General features: G+C 35.7%; 1 protein-coding gene across 2 annotated transcripts in view; it reads left to right on the top strand.

The window, feature by feature from the left end:
* REV1 (REV1 DNA directed polymerase) overlaps positions 1–21,129 on the top strand; it is a 129,003-nt gene that overhangs the window by 30,650 nt on the left and 77,224 nt on the right. For both annotated transcript variants that reach the window (XM_020992844.2, XM_020992843.2), the window contains exon 2: positions 17,041–17,104. In XM_020992844.2, the coding sequence (XP_020848503.1) occupies positions 17,051–17,104 (54 nt within the window). In that variant the 5' untranslated portion in view covers positions 17,041–17,050. The remainder of the gene's footprint in view (positions 1–17,040; positions 17,105–21,129) is intronic.

Genomic DNA, 21,129 nt, shown 5'->3' with positions numbered 1-21,129 from the left:
ATAGTACGTGGAATATTACTGTGATATAATGATGAATACAAGGAAGTGTGGAAAGACTTACATGAACTGATAGACTGACATAAGCAGAGCGAAGAAAACTACATAATTACTACAACAATATAAATGGAAAGAACAACCACAAAACAAAATAATTCAAAGTGAAATTTCAAAACTAGAAAGCACCAACAGCAAGTCTTCAAAGAAGAGATGAGAAGTCACCTCTTTCCACTCCATTGCAGAAATGAGAAGATCCATGGATGTGGAACACTGCATACATTTTCAGATTTTTTTTTTGATGTACTGATTGTCTTTTTTATTGGAATGAAGAGAGATTTCAGGCAGAGAGACCATCTAAAAGCTCGGGCCTGTACCAAAGTAGTGGCAGTGTCAGAGAGGAGAAGAGGGCATATGTGAGAATTGTTATGAAGATGGAAATGACAAGATTTGACAACTGATTGAATATGGGGGGATGAGAGAGAGTAAGGATTGAGAATGACACCTAGGTCATGAGCCTGAATTACCCAGAGGACAGTGGGGTCCTTGACAGTAACAGGGACGTTAAAGTTTGTGAGAAAAGAGAATGAGTTCGATTTTGGACATGTTTGATATCTATGGTACATCCATTTCGAGAGGTCTAAAAAGCAGCTAGAAGTGTGAATTTGGAGATTAGGAGGACATTAGGGCTGGACAAATAGATCTGAGGGTCTTCTGTATGACGATAATAACACAGATGATCATTGACATCCTGGGACCTAGGGAAAGAAGGGCCAAGGACATGGAGATTTGGAGGATACCTATCTTAATGTGTGTGACCTGGATGATGACCCAGCAAAGGAGACAAAGAGTGGTTATACAGGTAGGAAAAGAACCAGGGGAGAGTGTTGTCACAAAAACTTAGGGAAAACACAGAGATGGACAGTGTTAAAGGCTGCAAAGTGTCTAGAAGGATGAAGATTGAAAAGAGGACATTGTATTTGGCAATTAAGAGATCATTGGTAACTATGTACAGAGCAGTTTTGTTTGAATACTGAGGTCAGAAGTTAGAATGCAATGAGTTAAGAAGAGTGTGAGAGGAAAGGAAGTGGATGGAGGCAGGCACCTGTTGTTCATGGTCTTTTTAAGGTGTTCAGCCACATAAAGAGAAGATACAGGACCGTAACTAGTGAGGATGAATAAGTCTTTCCAGGTTCCTCTTTCCTCATTTCTTACAATATAGTACTATTCTATTCCACTAATAATAATAATAATAGTAGCTAACATTTATAAAGCCCCGACTATGTGCCATGCACTGTGTGTAAATATTATCTCATCTGGTCCTCGCAGTAACCCAAGGAGATCGGTGCTATTATTATCTCAGATGAGGAATCTGAGGCAGAGAGAGGTTAAGTGACTTGCCCAGAGCCACAGCTAATAAGTGTGAGGGCTGACTGTGAACTTGGGTCTTCTTGACAGCCCAGTATCTATCCACTGCACCACTGCCATCATTTGTTCCTTCAGCTGAGTGAGCATCCCCTTAGTTTCCAGTTCTTTACCTCTATGTAAGGAATGCTGTTATATGTTACTCTGATTTTTATTGATTTGTCTTCTGTGCTTATCTTTTGGCTCTCTAAATTTTTAAATGCAAATTCAGCTCATTAATTCCCTTTACTTTGCTTACTGTATAGTTTTAAAGATAGAATTTTTCCTCTTGAGGGTCGCTTTAGCTGTATCCCAGAAATTTTGGTATGGTATTTGGTCCATAATTATTGTTTCTGGGATTTGAATTTGTCTTTAGTTTATGCTCCCTGACCTGATAACTGTTTTATTGTCTTATGGTACATATGTGTTTATTATTTCTACCTTTTTATATGTCTTTTCAATATCCCTCTACCCTAATATATAGTAATTTTTTGTGAAAAGTACCATAAGGCATTGAGAAATATGTAAACAATATTCATTAGCAGTTCCTAGAAGATGCCGTAAGTTTTTTTTAGCTCAAGTTTTTATAGCATTTTAGTTCTATCTTTTTCTTGATAATTTGGCCAACTCCAAAAGGAGGGATGTTAACATCTCCTGTTATTATTTCTTCTTGTAAGTAAATTAATTTTTCTTCTTATTAAATTAGATTCATTGGTTTTGGAGACATATAAGTTTAATATACTGAGTTGTTGTCTGTGGTTCCTTTCAGTGTAATGTAATTCCCTTGTATATCTATATTGTGAGTTTTTGTTTTTCCTTTATCTGATAGTATGATTATAACTCTGGCTTTTTTTCTTTCACTTAATGCATATCAAATTTTGTTCTAGCACTCATTTTATTCTTTGTATGTCTTTGATTTTTAGTTTCTTGTAAGCAAGATTGTGAGGTTTCATTTTTCTTATCCTGTCACTTTCATTTTAGTGGATTAAGTTAGTTTGGTTTACATTTTTCTACATTTGTGTCTCTAATATTCTTTTATGAATTAGGATTTCTGTCTTTGGTTCTTCATTTTTTAAGGAATTACTCTCTCTTTTCAGTTAATTTTTGTTTAATATATCTTAAGGCTACCCTATCTTATAGGTTCTCTTCCTCTCACCTTCCAGATCCTCTTCCCTCCAGTTTGGCATTCCTTTCTTTAGGTTTGAAGTTTTATTTATTCCTTTTTCTTTCTTCCTTTCATTCAGTCATCTAATTTTTCCTCTCTTTTTCTCCCAATGAACTAATTAATTAAAGTCTCTGTTCGTTCTTCCCCTTCAACTTTGCTTGTTTGTTAGGGCTTCTCCCCCCCCCCCATTTTCTTTGCTTTTTTTTTTACTCATTTAAATTAATTTATTTTTAGTTTTCTACTTTCATTTTCATAAACTTTTGAATTTTAAATTTTCTCCGTCTTCCTCCTCTCTCCTCAAGACAGTGTGCAATCTGATATAAGCTCTACCTATACATTTGTATTAAACATATTTTATTTTTTGGGCAGTTGGGAGTTAAATGACCTATCCAGGGTCACACAGCTAGTAAGTGTCAGATGTTTGGTCTGAGGCCGTATTTGAGCTCAGGTCCTCCTGACTTCAGGGCTGGTGCTCTATCCACTGTGCCACCTAGCTGCCCCTATTAAACATATTTTCACATTAGTCATGTTGTAAAGAAGAATTAGAACCAATTGGAGGAACCACGAGAAACAGAAACAAAACCCCCAAAAAAGGGAGAGAGCAAATATTTTGCTTTGATCTGTATTCTAACTCCATAGTTCTTTTTCTGGATGTGGATAGCATTTTCCATCATGAGTCTTTTGGAGTTGTCTCAGATTCTTCTATTGCTGAGAAGAGCTAAGTCTACCAAAGTTGGTTACTGCACAGTGTGGCTGTTAGCGGTGTATCATGTTCTCTTGGTTCTGCTCACTTCAGTCAGCATCCATTCAGTCCTTTCAGGTTTTTTTCTGAAGTCTGCCTGCTCATCATTTGTTATAACACAGTAGTATTCAATTATATTTATATACCACAACTTGTTCCCCCATTTCTTAATTGATGGGCATCCTTTAAAATTTCCAATTCTTTGCCACCACAACAACAGCTGCTATAAATATTTTTGTACATATAGGTCCTTTTCCCATTTCTGTGATCTCTTTGGGATACAGCCCTAGAAGTGCTGTTGCTGGGACAAAGTTTTATAGCCCTTTGAGCATTGTTCCAAATTGCTCTCCAGAATGGTTAGATCAGTTCACAACTCCACCAACAATGCATTAGTGTTCCAATTTTCCCACATCTTCTCCAACATTTATCATTTTCCTGTTTTGTCATGTTAGCCAATATGATAGTTGTGGTGTGGTTACCCTAAGAGTTGTTTTGATTTGCATTTCCTCTAATCAATAGTGATTTAGAGCATTTTTATATGATGATAGATGTCTTTAGTTTCTATATCTGAAAACTGCCTATTCATATCTTTTGACCATTTATCAGTTGGGGAATGACTTGTATCTTATAAATTTGATTCAGTTCTCTGTATTTTAGATATGAGGCCTTTATTAGAGGTACTGGTTGTAAAAATTCCTTCCCAGTTTTGTGCTTCCCTCCTCATCTTGGTTGCATTGGTTTTGTGCAAAAACTTTTCAATTTAATGTAATCAAAATTGTCTATTTCGCATTTCATGATGTTCTCTATCTCTTATTTGGTTATAAATTTTCCATTCTCCATGAATTTGACAGGTAAACTATTCCTTGCTCTCCCAGTTTGCTTTTGCTTTTCTCTAAAAAGGATTCTTTTACCTGCTCCTATTTTGCTTTTCTTTGCTTTTGATGATCTTTACACTTAATTATATATTCTCTGGTGTCTATGTTCCTCGTAGAATCAAAGCTTCTGAAAGGCCCATTTTGAGTTCCTGCTTTTAAACAATTAAAAAATATTTATTGCCATGTACGTTTTGTCTCTTTTCCCCCTTTTTTGTTAAGTCATCTCACTCATTTTCTTGTAGCCCCTTTTCATGCTGAGGGGTTACTGAAGTTATTTTCTATGTATTGTTTACTTTGATGTTTAGGACGCATAATGTCTTCCCTCTGTCTACTTTTTTGTACCCTTTCATTTTCTAGTTTGGTCCCACAAAATACATTGGTTCACCAAAGATTGGGCTTTGATTTTTACCATAAGGTGCTTCAGGCGGAGTCCTCCATCATCACCTTTTCTGTTTCTTTAAGTTTCACTTTCATCTTTATTCTATTATGTGCTTTTAGGAAGAATTTTCTTAATGGTCCTTTTTTGTTATTTTTCTCAACCCCATGGGTGTCTCTCTAGTTTTATTTTCCCTTTCTTTGAAATAGTATAGAGATGGAGTCATTCCTTTTGTTTCTTATGTTTTCCTTGGTAGTTGTATTTATTTTCTTTTTCCTATGTCTCTGCTATTTGATATGTTTATATAAATCATAATCTGCTCATATCTTTTTGTAGGAAAGTTTCATGTGCCTCTTACTGAGCAGTCTTTTTGTTTCATGGATGATAAAGCTCACGTTTGTAGGGGATGTCATTTTGAGTTGCATCTTGAGCTTCCTTTGCTTTTCAAACTATATCATTCTGTTCCCTTATGTGGTTTCGAGTGGATGCAGAGTAGTTGGGTTTTACTTTATTTCCTTTCCTTTATGTTGACGATCTTTTCCTGGTTGCTTACACAATTCTTGTTTATTATTGAAATGATTAAATTTAACCATGTATCTTGAAGCTTGCAGTACAGGATCCCTCCCCTAACCCCGGAAGTCAGTTATTGATTCTTTCAAATGGTGATTTGTTTTTTCTTTTCATAATTTCTGGACAGTTTTCTTGTATTATTTCTTACATTGTGGTGTTTATGTTTTCTCTGGGATTCCTGTAATCTTTAAGTTGTCTCTAGGCATCAGTGTATTTTTCTTGTATATAGATTATATTTTTTAACTTTGTTTTTTTCTTCTCTTCCAGATGGTACTTCCCTCAATATATTTTTGTATTGCCATTCATATGTTCTCTCTTTTGCTTCTTTGGAGAGACTTGCTCCTGTGGATTTATGTTTTTCTATTCTATTAATTATTTTTGTTTTGCAGACCATAAATTCTGCCATTTGTGTCTTTTTAACTTGTTTCAAAATTCAGATTTTTCTTTGAACCATTTTAGAATATCATGCTGTGGTCCCATGATCTCTTGGGAATCCATAGAGTCCTTTGTCTCATCAGCTGTTGATTTAATTTCTTTTGTCTTCAAGTATTTATTTAGAGAAGTTTGTGGTCTTTTATATGGTTTTCCCTATTGACTATGGTGCTTTAATTTAGTTTTCATTAGCAGATCTTTGGTAGTTTTCATCCCACCTCCCCTAATATTATCATCTACCCATTTTGATCTTGTCTTGGTATAGAGCATGAGATTTTGGTCTATGCCTAGTTTCTACTTGACTACTTAACAGGTTGTTTGTTTTTTTAATTAAACCTATTTTCTCATTAGTCACGTTGTAAAGAAGAATTAGAACCAATGGGAGAAACCATGAGAAAGAAGAGATTAAAAAAAGAGAAAGCAAATAATGTGCTTCAATCTGCATTCAGATTCCATATTTCTTTTTCTGGATATCGACAGCATTTTCCATCATGAGTCTTTTGGAGTTTTCTTAGATCCTTGCATTAGAAGAGCTAAGTCTATCAAAGTTAGTCATCACACAATGTGGCTGTTACTTTGTACAGTGTTCTCCTAGTTCTGCTCACTTCAGTCAGCATCAGTTCATATAAGTCCTTCAAGGTTTTCTGAAGTCTGCCTGCTCATCATTTCTTAAAGCACAATAGTTTTCCATTACATGCATATACCACAGCTTGTTCAACCATTCCCCAACTGATGGGCATTCCCTCAACTTCCAATTCTTTACCACCACAAAAAGAGCTGCTATAAATATTTTTGTACATGTGGGTCCTTTTCCCATTTCTGTGATCTCTTTGGGATATAGACCTACAAGTGGTGCCCTTTGGGCATACTTAAGTTTCCTTAGTAGTTTTTGTTGAATGGTGAGTTCTTGTCCCAGTTTATTTTTCACTTTAGCTCCTGTATATTGTATATCTAAACTGTTCTTCTGATCAACTTTTCTATTTCTTTCCAAATTCTTTTGATGATTATAGCTTTATAGTATAGTTTGAGATCTGATACTGCTAGGCCCTTTTCCTTTTCATTTTTTCTTTGATTCTTTTCATATTCTTGACCTTTTGTTAGTCTAAATGAATTTTTTTTTAGCTCTGTAAAGTAGTCCTTTTGTAGTTTGATTGGAATGACACTGAATAAACACATTAATAATTTAGATATATCATTTTAATTTTTATTGACTTAGCCTATCTTAGCCTATGCATGAACAACTAATATTTCTCCAGTTGTTTAGGTGTGTATTTGTGTGAAAAGTGTTTGTAATTGTGTTCATATGGTTCTCTACGTGTCTTGGCATGTAGACTCTCAAGTATTTTTCATAATCCATAGTGTTTTTTTTAAATGGAATTTCTCTTTTTATCTCTTCCTCCTGGATTTTGGTGGTAATATATAGAAATGCAGATGATTTGTATGGGTTTATTTTATATCCTACAACTTTGCTGATTTTAATTGCTTTAGTAAGTTTTTTATTTGACTGTAGGGCTCCCTAAGTGAACCATCATATCATCTGCAAAAAGTGATAGCTTTTTGCCTATGTTTATTTCTTTAATTTCCTTTTCCTGATTTCTTGTGATTGCTAGCATTTCTAGTACAATGTTGAATACTAATGGTGATAATAGACATCCTTGTCTCAAAAACCCTCATCTTTTTGGAAAGGCTTCTATTTTAGAAGTTTTAAACAGATACTGATCATTTTAAGGAAAATTCCATTTATTCCTCTGCTTTCTAATGTATTTGTTTGTTTTAACAGTAATGGGTATATTATTTTGTCGTAGTTTTCTTTATATTGAATTGGCTCTTTGTTCCTGGCATAAACTTAGCCAGTTTATATTATATAATCTTTGTGACATTTTGCTGTTATCTCTTTGCTAGTATTTTATTTAAGTTTTTCATCAATATTTACTAAGGCAGTTGGTCTGTAGTTTTCTTTCTGTTTTGACTCCCTGGTTTAGGTATCAAGATCATGTTTATGTCACAGCAGAAATTTGGTAGAACCCCTTCTTTACTTGTTTTTCAGATAGTTTATGTAGTATTGGAATTTGTTGTTGTTGTTCAGTTGTGTCTGACTCTCCATGATGCCATTTGGGGTTTTCTTGGCAAGGGTACAGGAGTAGTTTGCCATTTCCTCCTTCAGCTTACTTTACAGATGAGGACTTGTGAGGTAAATAAAATTAAGTGACTTGCCCGAGATCATACAGCTAGTAAGTGTTTGAGGTCAGGTTTGAAGATGAGTCTTCCTGGTTCCCAGCCTGGTGATTTATCTACTGGGCCACCTAGCTGCCCTAGTATTGGAATTAATTGTTATTTAAACATTTGGTCAGATTTGCTTGTAAATCCTTCTGTTCCAGGTGTCTTCTTCTCTCCCCCCCCCATTAATTTGTAGCTTTTTAAATATCTTTTTCTAAGGAAGTTATTTATATTTTTTATTTCCTGTTCTTTTAATCTTCTGAGAAAGGATTAGGAGTTAGGATTTCACCACGGAACAAGGGGATTCTGAGAAGGACTTCTAAGATCTTGTGGATAGTCCCTCAACCAATCAGAAAGTGCCCCAAACATTCTGCAAACACCTAGTTCCTTAAGAAAGAGCCCTGGAGGGTAAACTTGTTGCAATCTGTCAGGGTCAAGGACAGGGCAAAGGCTTTTCTTCACTGCACTTGCTTAATAAGTTTATTGAATATTAACTGACACACCCTGAGGGCGGAGATAGCTGCCATTTTTGAACATTGGATACATGAACTAACAGGACAAGGAGGAATAAGGTTCAGGAAGAGTGTAACTCTGATGATCTTGTCCAATCCTGGGCTTGGGTGGGTGGAGTATGGATCTTCCTAACCATTTAAAAGTTGATTCTACCGCTGTACCAGCACGCACATGCTACTAGAGTGAGGTGTGCCCGTGTGCCTGCTTCTCACCCGAAGTGTAATAAAGGCTTTCCTTCACTCACTCCTGTAGTAAATTTTTGTTTCAGATTTTTCTAACAATCTGAATAATTTATGTTTTTGAAAATATTTGTCCATTTCATTTAGATTGCCAGTTTTATTGTTACAGCAGGCAAAATAATTGCTTAGACAATGTTTGAATTTTGGGAACTTAGACTTACTAGTGTGAAAACAAGTTAGGTGATTTAAGCCAAACACAGGAAAGTGGGGTGTCTCATTTACTTATGTGCGGATGTGAGGCCCTAAGTGTTACATTTTGGCAGTTTATATGTCCTGTTGTCTGTAGGCTCACCTGTAGCACTATGTTAATTTGTTACATTCAAAAAATTCCATCTAAAATCATTGTTTTCCCTATATTGAGTTGCTTGCCTTTTCATTGAGGGTGGGTGGGGAGGGAGGAAGGGAGAAAATTTGGAACTCAAAGTTTTAAAAACACATGTTTTAAAAAAAATGTTTTCACATGCAACTGGGAAATAAATACAGGAAATGGGGTACAGAAGTCTATCCTGCTCTACAGGAAAATAGAAGGGGAAGGGGATAAGAGAAGGGAGGGGGGAGAGATAGAAGACAAGGCAGACCAGGGAAAGGGGGGTAGGGTATTCAGAATGCATGCCATCTTGTGGTGGGGGGAGGGGGAAGAAATTTGGACCTCAAAAATTTGTGGAAGTGAATATTGGAAACTAAAAATAAATAAATTTATATTAAAATAAAATAAATAAAATCATTGTTTTCTCAGTTTCTTGAACTTTATGTATCATTGTAGTTGCTCTTTATGGTCAGGTTCTTTTTTTGTTTGCTCTTTCTTCCAAACTACTAATTGATTTTGGACTTTATGTTAATGTTGGGCTCTGCATATTTCTTGGTGGAGGAGGGGTATCTAGTTTGTGGTTCTGTCCCTTTTTGTCCTCCTGCTATTTTCGCATCTCAGTTTTGGGGACATGGAACTTTTCAGTGCTCCCAAAGAAATATGATCTGGGAGGGGAGGGTGGGAGTCTGCCTTCCTGGTCTGAACTCTGTAAGTTTGTGACCCAGGTCCTTTGTCTTATTTGTAGTTGAGTTTCAGTAGCCTATTGAAGGACTTAGTCACAGTTAGCCCAGTAGGAAGTTCTGTAATTCTAGTGACTGACTATTGACTCCCCTTTGGTCTGAGATTTCTGCCTTGGTTATTCTGTCTTATTACTGCTGGCTTATATGCTGGACTAAAGGCTAAAACTCAGTTCCCACTGCTTTCCTCCTGGGCTCAGTCACAGCTGTATTTTAGAACTTGTTCTTTGGTTGGTACTAAGCTAGGACTTTGCTTTTGACCACTACTCTCCACCTTGGATCTGTGGAACTGGATAATGGGTGCTGGCTACCAAATGTCATCCATTCCTGAACCTGATGCTAGTTCAGGGATCCCCTGGGAACTCTTTCTGCCTCTCTACTTCCTGCCCTGGTGTTCTTTCTTAGTCCTAGGCGCTGGAATGCTCCTCATCCCTGTTGCTGTTACCTCTAGGAGTAGCCCACCTTGGCTCCATTATCAGTACTTTTTTTTTCCTGTTTGTCTCCCTAAGCTGCCCTAGGCTGGAAAAATGACTCGTGACTTTTTCATGCTTTTCTGATCACAGTTTAGTCTCAGGTGTTTTCATGAAGGAAGTCTGCTGGGTGAGTTAGGCAGAAAGTCTTCTTGTAGGTAGTAAGTGCTTACAGAATGTTTTCTGATTGTTAACCATTGTTGGAAGATATTGGTCCAAACTTAATTTTTGCCCCAAAGCTTTCTAGTTCTTAACAGTAATTCTTGTCAAATATGGAGTTCTTTTCTATATCATTTATGTTTTGGGATTCATTGAACACTGAGTTACTTGATTCAGTTATTTCTTATTCTTTGTGTAGTTTATTCTCTTAATCTACTTATAATTTTTTAGCTGATACCAAGCAATTACTGCTTTATTTTGTTTTTTTGTTTTTGTATTTTTGGTGAGGCAATCAGGGTTAAATGACTTGCCCAGGGTCAAACACCTAGGAAGTGTTAAGTGTTTGATCTGAGGCTGGATTTGAACTCAGGTCCACCCGACTCCAAGGACGAAGCTTAATCATAAACTGCACCATCTAGCTGCCCCTCAATTACTGTTTTATAATATAGTTTGAGTCCTAAAGTGCCGTTCACCTCTTATTCTTATATTTTTCATTATTTTTCTGATATTCTAGATTTTTTGTTCCTACAAATTAGTTTTGTAATAATTTTGTCTAGTTTTTTAAAATATACTTTTGTTCATAACACCAAGTCCATAATTTCTCTTTGGTAGTGTTGTCCTTTTTATTTGTGTGGCTTGGCCATGATCACTGAATAAATAATCTTTCAGTTATTTTAAGTTGTTTTGTTCTTTTTAGGGAATATTTCATAATTGTGTCTGTATACATATTTTTAATGTCTCTTGATCTCCTTAGTGACTACATTTTTCCCCCCTAAGGTTCTTAACCTGGGGTCTATAAACTTGCTTTGGAAAATATTTTGATAACTTAATTATTTTACTCTTAAGCCCATATAGCTTATTTTATGCCTTTAAAAACATTATTCTGACATGGGGTCTATAGGAGAAAGGTTAAGAAATCTTTGTTTTATGTCTTTTGGAATGAGAATTTGAATTCTCTTTCTTTTATTCCCTCCTGGATTTTATTATTGCTATATCCAAGCTTTCTTTAAAATGGCTTTGTCTTCCATTGATTCTCTTTGCTTTGTGAGATATGATCTATCATCTTTCTTCATAAGATTTTTACAAATGAGTGTATATTCCAACACAGTATTGTCTTTGGTATCCATTTCTCTTGGTTTTACAAGTTCAATGTTTAGTAACATGTTTTGTGGACACTTTTGGTTTCCTTTTTGGGACAATTTGTATTGGTTAAACTTCTGGATAGGATTATAGGTGGTGTCAGTGTTGTTTCTCTTCATTTTCTATTTTTGGGTTTTAGTTCTGGGTCAAGTTGTTTCAGTTGTTTACCACATCTTTCTTCTTATTTGTGTGTGTGTGTGTATTAACTAATTCAGACTTTAACACTTACGAGTTGATGGTTAGGGATTATAATTTCCTGCCTCATCCTGACTCAGGCATCAATAACATACTAATAACAAGTCTTTTCCTGTCTGTTAAATTATAAACTGCATCATTCCTTATACTGTTTAATTCTTTTCTTGAAGAAAATGTTCATGATAATAGAGGTTATGAGGCACATATGTAATCTATAAGACCTTGGACACTCTCCTTATTTATGAACTATACTTTTTCATTTTTCTCTATCCTCACTTTTTTCCACCTTCGATTTAAGTTTCCAAGTAGTAAAATTTATACTGATTAAATGGTTCTCAACAGGGTCTTTATAGAATTTCTCTTAGTAACATCATTAGCAACTAATTTTGACATAAAAGATGCAGTTATGTTTAAGGTACTAATTTTTATCAGTAGTTCAATATGTGTTGCCCAAATATTCCATGAAATAATGGTTTTTGTTGCTTCTGAGCACATGATAAAATCCAGTCCTTTGCCTTGCCAAGGGGATCTGATGAACTATGTTTTTGTTTAGCTGCAACACAGTTCAGTTCCTCTAGCAAATATCTTCACTTATTGGATAAAAATCTTATATTTAGAGCCCACTAGTCATATTTAGGAGCAGCTAGGTGGCATAGTGGATAGAGTGCCAAGCCTAGAGTCAGGAAGACTCATCTTTATGAGTTCATATCTGGCATCAAACACTTACTGGCTGTGGGACCCTGGGCAAGTCATTTAACCCTGTTTGCTTCAGTTTCCTCATCTGTAAAATGAGCAAGAGAAGGAAATGGCAAACCATTCCAGTATCTCTGCCAAGAAAACCCTAAATGGGGTCACAAAGAGTTGGACACGACTAAAAATGACTAAACAATAACAAAAGTCATATTAAAGTTTATTGGTGAACTAAAACTTTATATTTCTTAAAACCATTGTTACCATTACAGTAGAAGTGGAAAAGAGCCTTAATGAATAACTAAAAACCATTTACAATGTTCATTTCTTGAGTTGGTTGCCTTAACCAAAAAAATTCATCACACTAGACTACTGGTGATTTCCCTCTTTATAGTTAGCTATTATAGATTGGTCCTTGGAATATAGACGTGATATGTTACTTAGTCATAACTTCATACCTAAAACCTTTCCAACATTGTTTAACCTGAAGAATACATCCCACTGCAGCCAGCCTTTGAAACCCCAGGGTTATTTATCTTCACACCATGATGAGGAAGGCATCAGAGTAGGACTTTATGGAAGAATGACAGATTGACAATGTTCCACTGGTACCTTTGCCAGTATCAAAATAAAGTGGGAAAGAATCTGGCATGTTATATGTGCCCCTGTGGCGAATTTATGGTAAGATGAACTTACAGGAAGATTGGACAAGAGCATGATTGAGTTGGGCTCTGTATTGTTGAAGGGAACTCCCAAACTGATGAGATCGCAGATCCATTTTGTCACCCCAGTGAAGTAGGAGGTTACTCTGTTGTAACTATAGGTGTGTTTGAGGGATTAGGGAGTGAAGGAATTAGTTTGAACAGTTGTGGATAGGATATTCCCTATTTCCTTGGCTTTTACGATACTGCTTTCTCCTGGTTCTCCTTTTTGTCTGACATTTTCTTAAGGTCTTTTGCTGGTTCAACTTTTATTTCCTATATTTAGATATCTCCCAAGCCCTTATTTGTCTCCTTTGCTGCCAGCCAACTTCACTACCACTCACCCATTGCTGACCAAATGTCAATGAAGGACAAGTGAACCCAAGAGCCCTGCCCTAGAATATTGGCCTTGCTTCTAGTCTTCCTTAGGCAAAGCAAACCTTGAGGAAAAGGGGCCCCACCAATTTTACCACCACCTCCACCTCCACCGCCACCTGACCAACAGCTGTCCTCAGGGCAGACAAGTCAACCTAAATGAAGTAGCAGAGCAAATATTGGACTGGTCAAACCACTTCCACTACCATGTCTCTTTAGATTCTGGTGAAGACAGCTTAGGACCCTGATCAGAAGCCTAGAAATAGCAATACCATATAGACTACCAATCCAGAAACTGACATGGTCTTAATAATGGAAATGACATTAAAGAAGATGTATTGCCATTTGCTTTTCCACTGCATTGTAAGTGATCATGAGACCTTTCCATCTATCTGACTTTCAACTGAAACCTCTTATAAGTCTTCTTTCTCTCATTACAATGTGAGATCTTTGAAAGCAGAGACAGTCTTTCTTTCTGTGTCTCTGACACCTAGTACTCTACTTTACACACAGGAAGTGCTTTTTAAATGCTTCTTCATTTATTCATTCATAGGAAGTAAATTAAAATAAAATGATTGTGAAGCATCAATAAATTAGTGTATTTATAACATATGTATGCCCATCTCCATAGATATTACATATTGTGTATTTCATATATGTATAATACGTATGTTTATCTCAGCAGATAACGAATATGTATATGCATATATGTATATGCACACACATATTGGCATGGATGCACATAACGGTTTTTAGGCATCTTGAAAGTTACCAAATTCTGTTGATTTGTATCATTAACATTACATTAGCTTGAATTTATATAGTGCTTTAGATCTTACAAAATACTTCTTTTATAGGCAAAAAAACAGGCACAGGGAGATTAATTGACCTATGTGAAGAGAGAAAGATATGTTAAGTTGATTATTAAGTATTTATTAAACTTACTGCTTACTAGCACTGAGTTAGGTACTGGAAGATACAAATACAAAGAATGAAACAATCCATATTTGCAATGAGCTTACATATAAAGTACATATAAAAATGAGAATAAATATTAAGTTAATAAATACGCATACATACAAAAAATAATTAAATGCAAGGTACTTTGTGAAGGAGAGTATTAGTAGTTGCTGGGGATCAGGAAAGAGTTCATGCAGTACATGATGCCTGAAGAAGAGAAGTATTCTATAAAGCAGAGGTAAAGAGGAAATATATTCCAGATACAGTACATGAAGTGAAAGAACAAGAAGGTGGATGGGGGAAGGTTGTAAGTTAGGAATGAGGAAGAGGCCAGTTTGACGGTATGACCAAGTGCAAGAGGGAGAGTAATGAATGTGTAATCAGGCTGGAAAGTGAGCCCTGGGGTTGTAGAGGCCTTATACCTATGTATACAGTACTTCTAAGTGTTTGGCCAAAGCAGTTGCAGGGATAGCTTGAGGATGATAGACTTGTTGCTGGAAGGAACATTAGATGTATTTTAATTTTACATCATTTTACATTTTACAAGTTTATGATTAAGAAAACTTAGGCTTAGTGATTTGCCCAGGGCCACCACAGGGCAGAATCCAGATTTAAATCCAACTCTTACTGATTTCGGATTCAACACTGTTATCATTGCATCACACTGCTTGTAATATTTTTCATTGAGTCCCTGAAAATATTATTTTAGGTCTGTAGTGAGATAAACTTCTTTCTGTTTAGCTTAGTGGAGAAATGAGGTGTTAACATTTATTAGTATATTTTGGTTAACTGAAAATTTGACATGCAACATGGGAACTATTGATTTTGAAAGAATAAGAATACATTAAAATTATCACTAAACTACTAAACAATTTAATTTTTGATTCAGGAGACACTTTAGGGGTCTTGTCATATCTTAGGGTTTTATTATGTGCGTCATTTATTATATAGTACTGTAGACTGAAGGGACAAGATACTGGGTAAAATGAGTTACTGACTTTTTCACTACCTAACTTGGGTCATTTAAAAATATTTCTATTCTTAGTTTTCTCTCATAAAAGTAAAATTTATAATGTACAATTTTTAAGGATTTTCCAGTTACTTGAATTCTGATTGAACGTTTACTATATCCGAAAACCTATGTGACTGACATGAGGCCTAAAGTAAAACATCTTCTGTTGCTTGGTGTTTAAGGAACTAATGTCCACAAGTCTTCAGATGAATACAGTGAACTTAACACTTTAATGTTTCATTTTAATCTTTTCCTTCAGCCTTGATAAAATTCGTATCTGAAAAATTAACAATTTATGTTAAATCTGTTTTTTATTATCTATTTAATTAAGACTATATTTGTTAGAATAGGTCTGTGGACTTTAGGTTTGTGTGAGGACAATAATTGTGTAGCCAAGGAGCTTGTATTTTATCTTGGAAGCAGTAAAGAGACATTAAAATTTCTTAATCATGAGAGTGTCATGACAAAACTTGTACTTAAGCAATTATGTGGAAGATAGATTGGAGAAGAGGGAGTGTGGTAGCAGAGAGACCTGTTAGCAGATTATTAAATCTAGATGAGAAATGTTAAGGGCGTGAAGTAGAGTAGTGGCCTGTGAGTAGAGGAACAGATGAAAGATTTTATGGAAATAAAATCTTCAAATCTTGACAACTGACATGAATGGGGCTATGGATGTGTAAAGAAAGAGTTGAAGAGCATGACTGGTTGTGGACCTGAGTGACTAGAACAGGCTGCACAACCTGGGGCCTGCCAAAGGATTTTGGGCGGCTTGTAAAAAATGTAATGTAAAGGGTCCTCTATATTTTTTAGGGGCAAGGCCCCAGGTTGTGCAGGCCTGGACTAGAAGAATACTGATATCCTCAAAAGAAATAAGGGAATTTGGAAGAGGAGGGAATTGGGTTTGAGATGCCACTGAGCTATTTAGGTGGTGGTGTCCAGTAAGTAGTTGCTGTGGGGGGGATTGGAGAATAGGAGTGAGATTAATTCTCGATTATATAGATTTTTGGAGTAATTTGCCTAGAAGTGATAATTGTGCTTATGAAATCCCCAAGACTAGGTATAGAAAAGAGGGCCAGGGGCAGAGCTTTGAGGAATACTCCAAGTCTTAAGGGACAGAATGAAATTCAAAACATTTGAAAAGAACTAGGGTCAGAGGAAATGTGTTTATAGTTTTATTGTGTTCCACTTAGTTTGTTTTCCTTCTGTTTAAGGTATGCCATTCAGTCAGAATTTCTCAGAAGTCACTCCATAGGTTCATTTGCTTTGAGCACTGAAGAAAATACATGGGAAGAGCATTGGATTTAGATTTAAAAATACTGGAAACTATATGGATGTTGGCAGATTACGAGTTTTCTAAGCCTTAGTTTCCTTATCTGTAAAATTAGGATAATACTAATTAGTATTACCTACTTTCCAAAATTGTTATGAAGAAATCAATTTGTAAGCTGTAAAGTGATATATAATGAATAGTTCCACAATGACTTTTAGTAAACATAGGTTACTATCCTATGTTCATATGTATTCATGTTACTTGAAGAAAATTCTCTTAAGTGGGGTTTTCAATGGTATTTTAAGCTGGATGGAGGAGATGGTGAGGGAGAAATTCTTTTGAAACATCATACTTAATAATTGCATGTTTAACCTCCTTGAATCAAAATTTAGTGATTTTTGCTTTATGCTATCTGCTTGTGAGCATTAGTGAAATATTAGTAAAAATGGTGAAGAATATTGCCAAATTAACCTTAATTCTTTTCTTTTCTTATGCAGAAGCTCCAGTATGAGGCGAGGTGGATGGAGGAAACGAACTGAAAATGATGGCTGGGGGAAATGGGTGTGTTTAAGTACAATTTATTTTTGTAACTACTTTTAAACTATTTTACTTTGTTCCTGAGTTTCTAAGACTTTTGTTCTTAACCAAGAGTAAATTCTTTGAAAGATCTAAAGTAAAAGACTTAATTGCTTTTTGTAATGCTGCTAAGCCTTGTCAGAAAAAAGTTGGGAAATGGAGTCATAAAATTCTTGTAAAGCCATTCTGAATATAGAGTATAATGAGCTTGATTTTCCCCAATAACTAAGTTCATCACAAATCATACAGTGAACTATCTTTAGGGGATGCATGAGTACGAAGGTTAGGGTCTTTGCTGTAGTTTGGCCTAGAGCTAATCCTATAATGTTAGGTAGAGCTTTTGCATCTTCTTTACTTTTTCCTCAGGTCCTTCCTCAGCCCTTTATAACTCAGGCAGTGTTCTGAAATTATCCTTTCTCTTCCATTAAAATAATCTCACAGTTCTATAATTTCAACTCAGTTTGATTAAAACTCATTCATACTTTCCTATTGCTTTCCTAAAGGGGCTTTTGCATTTTAAAAAAGGACAGTTCCTAACCTGAATGAAGCTAATTGGTGAATTTAGGGTTGTGTCGATTTTAGATAATGTGGTCAGGGTTTTTTTGTTTGTTTTATTTTTCATTTTTTTCTAGTAAAGGTAGAATTTTTTTGGTGGGGGAGGGAGGAGAATTAGAAGGTCTGGATCTGTGGTTTTATTAGTATAGGGATCTCCTGTTGTAGAAATTCCATTCAAGTGCATTTGACAATAACTTTTAGTTACCTGGGGATACTGACAAGTTAAATGACCTGCTTATAGTTGCCAGGATATCTTGAAAGCGAGATCTGAACCCAGGTCTTCTTTATACCAAACTTCCATATACCAGTACTCTATTGCACTACATTTACAGCTCTCTCTCTCTTTGTTAATGATATAAATAGCAATACTTGGTGCTTCATATGATAAAGGTATGTTTCATAATTTAAAACTTTTTTGTGTTCACTGAAAAGTTAGCTTTCATTAAATCTAACTTCATTTTTTATGTGGTCCGTTAAAATATATATTGAGTAAAATGTTCCATTTTTCCCAGAAGTGGCAACAACTTGTATAATTTTTTTTTACTAGAAGAATAAAATTTCTCTTTGAAGATTCTTGACTATCAACATCGAATAACCTTAATGTCAAGGCTATTACAATGAACAGAAATTTAGTCTTCCTCTCCTCCCCCATTGGAAATAAAAAGGAAAAACAAAATGCACATGACATGTCTCATGATTACTTTTAAAGAATGAAAGCTCAAGTCTCAATGTCTAGTGTGGCTAAAGCATTTGTTATAAGTTACTAGCTAGCATGATTTTATAATTTATATTTTGTAGTTAGGAAAAGACAAAGTATGTTCCAGTAGAAAGGTTAAGTCTCTTCTTAATCATGTAACGCAGTGATTAGCACTGTACCTTGCATATATGAGGTGTTCATTAGATCTTTATTGTTTGGAATTTGATAGGGTGTTTATGGACAGAATCTGGAAATACTAGAATTTAGAAAGCACTCTTTCGAAGCTTGAAAGAGAATGCGTCTTTTATAGAGCAGTTAGTCAACTTAGGAAACTCTAGGTAATAGTCGAAAAATAGGTTCGGAAAAAGTTTAGGTAAATTCATAAATATTGGCTCAGTAACTGGTTATTGAGGGAAGCAAGGGATCTTTGTAGATTCATCTCGTTTGATATCGACTTAATTGCATAGTCATGCCATCCTACAAAACATACTTTATTTATAACATGAGAGACAGAAAACTGGTTGGGTTAAATCATGAGTTTAAACAGTATGACCTTATGATACTGATGTTGTGTTTGCTGTGATACTGATATGAAATGAAGGGCATTCTTTTGGGAATATTCCAAATGGGCAGCTAGGTGGCTTAGTGGATAGAGTGATGGGCCTGGAGTCAGTACAGATTTGTACAAACGAATACAAATTTGGACTCAGACGCTTAATAGTGGTGTGACCCTGGGCACTCAACCCTGTTTGCCTCAGTTTCCTCATCTCTAAAATGAGCTGGAGAAGGAAATGGCAAACCACACTAGTATCTTTGCCAAGAAAACCCCAAATAGAAGAGTTAGGCATGATGGAAACAACTGAACAAAAAAATATGAAATGAATTTATTATGGTCTCATTACTTGGGTAAAAGAGACACCACTCATCTGAAATTCCACCTTCTGTTTGTTCTTCTGAGGTGATAGGGTCATTACTTTAAAGTTCCCAGCATAAAAGGAACTGGTTTGTAGTTGGAGGTCCCCAGCTTCTGAGAACCAGAAGCATTAGATACCTTATAATTTTTCTGCCCATTGTTCCTAGTTTTGTTCTTTAGGGTCAAGAAAAAAGAAGTCTAAACCCTTTTCTTTCTGATATCCTTTCCAATGCTGAAAACACCTATCATCTTGTTCTTCCTAACCCCCCACCTCTCCTCCAATCTACTCTTAGGTGGAATGCCTCAAATGCTACAGCTGGTCTTATTATGGCACAAATGTCACAATACCTGCTGCCCTTCTCTGAATACTCGTCACGTTATAGATGCTTTTGCTGAATTTGCAGAATTGAACTCCAGATTTCAGCAAGGGCAAATATAATAGGTCAATAACTTCCTTATTCCTGGAAGTGCCCATATAGTAAGCACTTTAAAAAAGCTTTTTGCCTACCTAGCAGCTAGATTTCTTGATTCAGTCTAAGTTGGCATAAAGTTCTTGAGTGCCCTGTCATATTCTTGGCTCATATTGAAGTCACAGCCCAGTAAATACTCCCAGATCTTTTCTAGATGGAAGCATCATGGCACAGGGGGAACGCACCTAGATTTTTGGAGTCAGAGGGCCTAGGTTCAAATACTGCATTTGGCATTTACTGTGTTTGTGACCTTGACCATGTGTGAAATGACCTCTCTGGACCCCAGTTTTCTGATATGAAAAAAGAAGGGAGTTAGTTTGGATTATCCCTCAGGTCCCCTCCTGCTCTAGAGTACTATTGATGATGGTGGATCAGATCTTCTCCATTTTATACTTATAAAGTCAATTTCCTGAACTAAGTGCGTACCTTTATATTTATCCCTATTACATTCCTCCTTATATTCAGCCCATTGTTCTAACCTGCCAATATCTTTTCTAATCCTTATGGCTATCCACTGTTAGCTATCCTTCCTTTATTTTTGTCATGTGTAAATTTTATAGGCATACGTAGAGCCTGTATTGATAAGGTTATATAGCACAAGGTCAAGTTAACTGAAATGGAGTTATTCTAGCAGAGGATCACTTCCAAGCTGACATAGAAATATTAATGACTACTCTTTGGGTCTGGCTGTTGAACCAATTGAGAACCTTTATTGTGTTATATTCATTTCTTTCCATTTTTTCCACAAGAATAGTATGAGATTTTATCAAAAGCTTTGCTAAAATCTAGGTAAACTATGTCTTTAGCATTTCACTGATTTATTATTAATTTAGTAACCTTACCAAAAAAGGAAAATAAAACTGAACTCCTGATAAATCATGCTGGCTCTTTGTGTTCACTGCTTTTTTTTTCTAGATATTTATTAATTCCTTTAATAACATGTTTTAAATTTTGCTTGTAGGCTTATGGTTTTCAAACTGTTCTCTTGAAAAGTTTGACAAGATTTGCTCTTCTGTCTCCCTGTGGTATTTTTCTTGTTTTCCATGATCTGTTAGGCACCCAGGTAGCACAAGGGATAGAAGGTTGGACTCGAAGTCAGGAAGATACAGTTCAATCAGTAAATATTTATTAAGTGCCTGTTATATGCCAGGCAAAGCTTACTGTAGAAGATTTTCGGCATTTCAGTTGGGACTTAAAGGAAGCTGGGAGGTCAAAAGTCAAAGGTGGGAAAACATTTCAAGTATGAGGGACAGCCAGAATTCCTGACTCGGATATTTATTAGCTATGTAACCCTGAACAAGTCACTTTACCTTTTTCATCCTCAGTTTCTTCATCTATAAAATGGAAATAATACTAGCAGCTACTTCATAGGATT

Source organism: Phascolarctos cinereus, unplaced genomic scaffold (genome assembly GCF_003287225.1).
Source record: "Phascolarctos cinereus isolate Bilbo 61053 unplaced genomic scaffold, phaCin_HiC Scaffold_726;HRSCAF=1367, whole genome shotgun sequence".
Lineage (NCBI taxonomy): Eukaryota > Metazoa > Chordata > Mammalia > Diprotodontia > Phascolarctidae > Phascolarctos > Phascolarctos cinereus.
The sequence above is the reverse complement of the archived record's forward strand: the minus strand, read 5'-3'. Positions and strand labels throughout refer to the sequence as shown.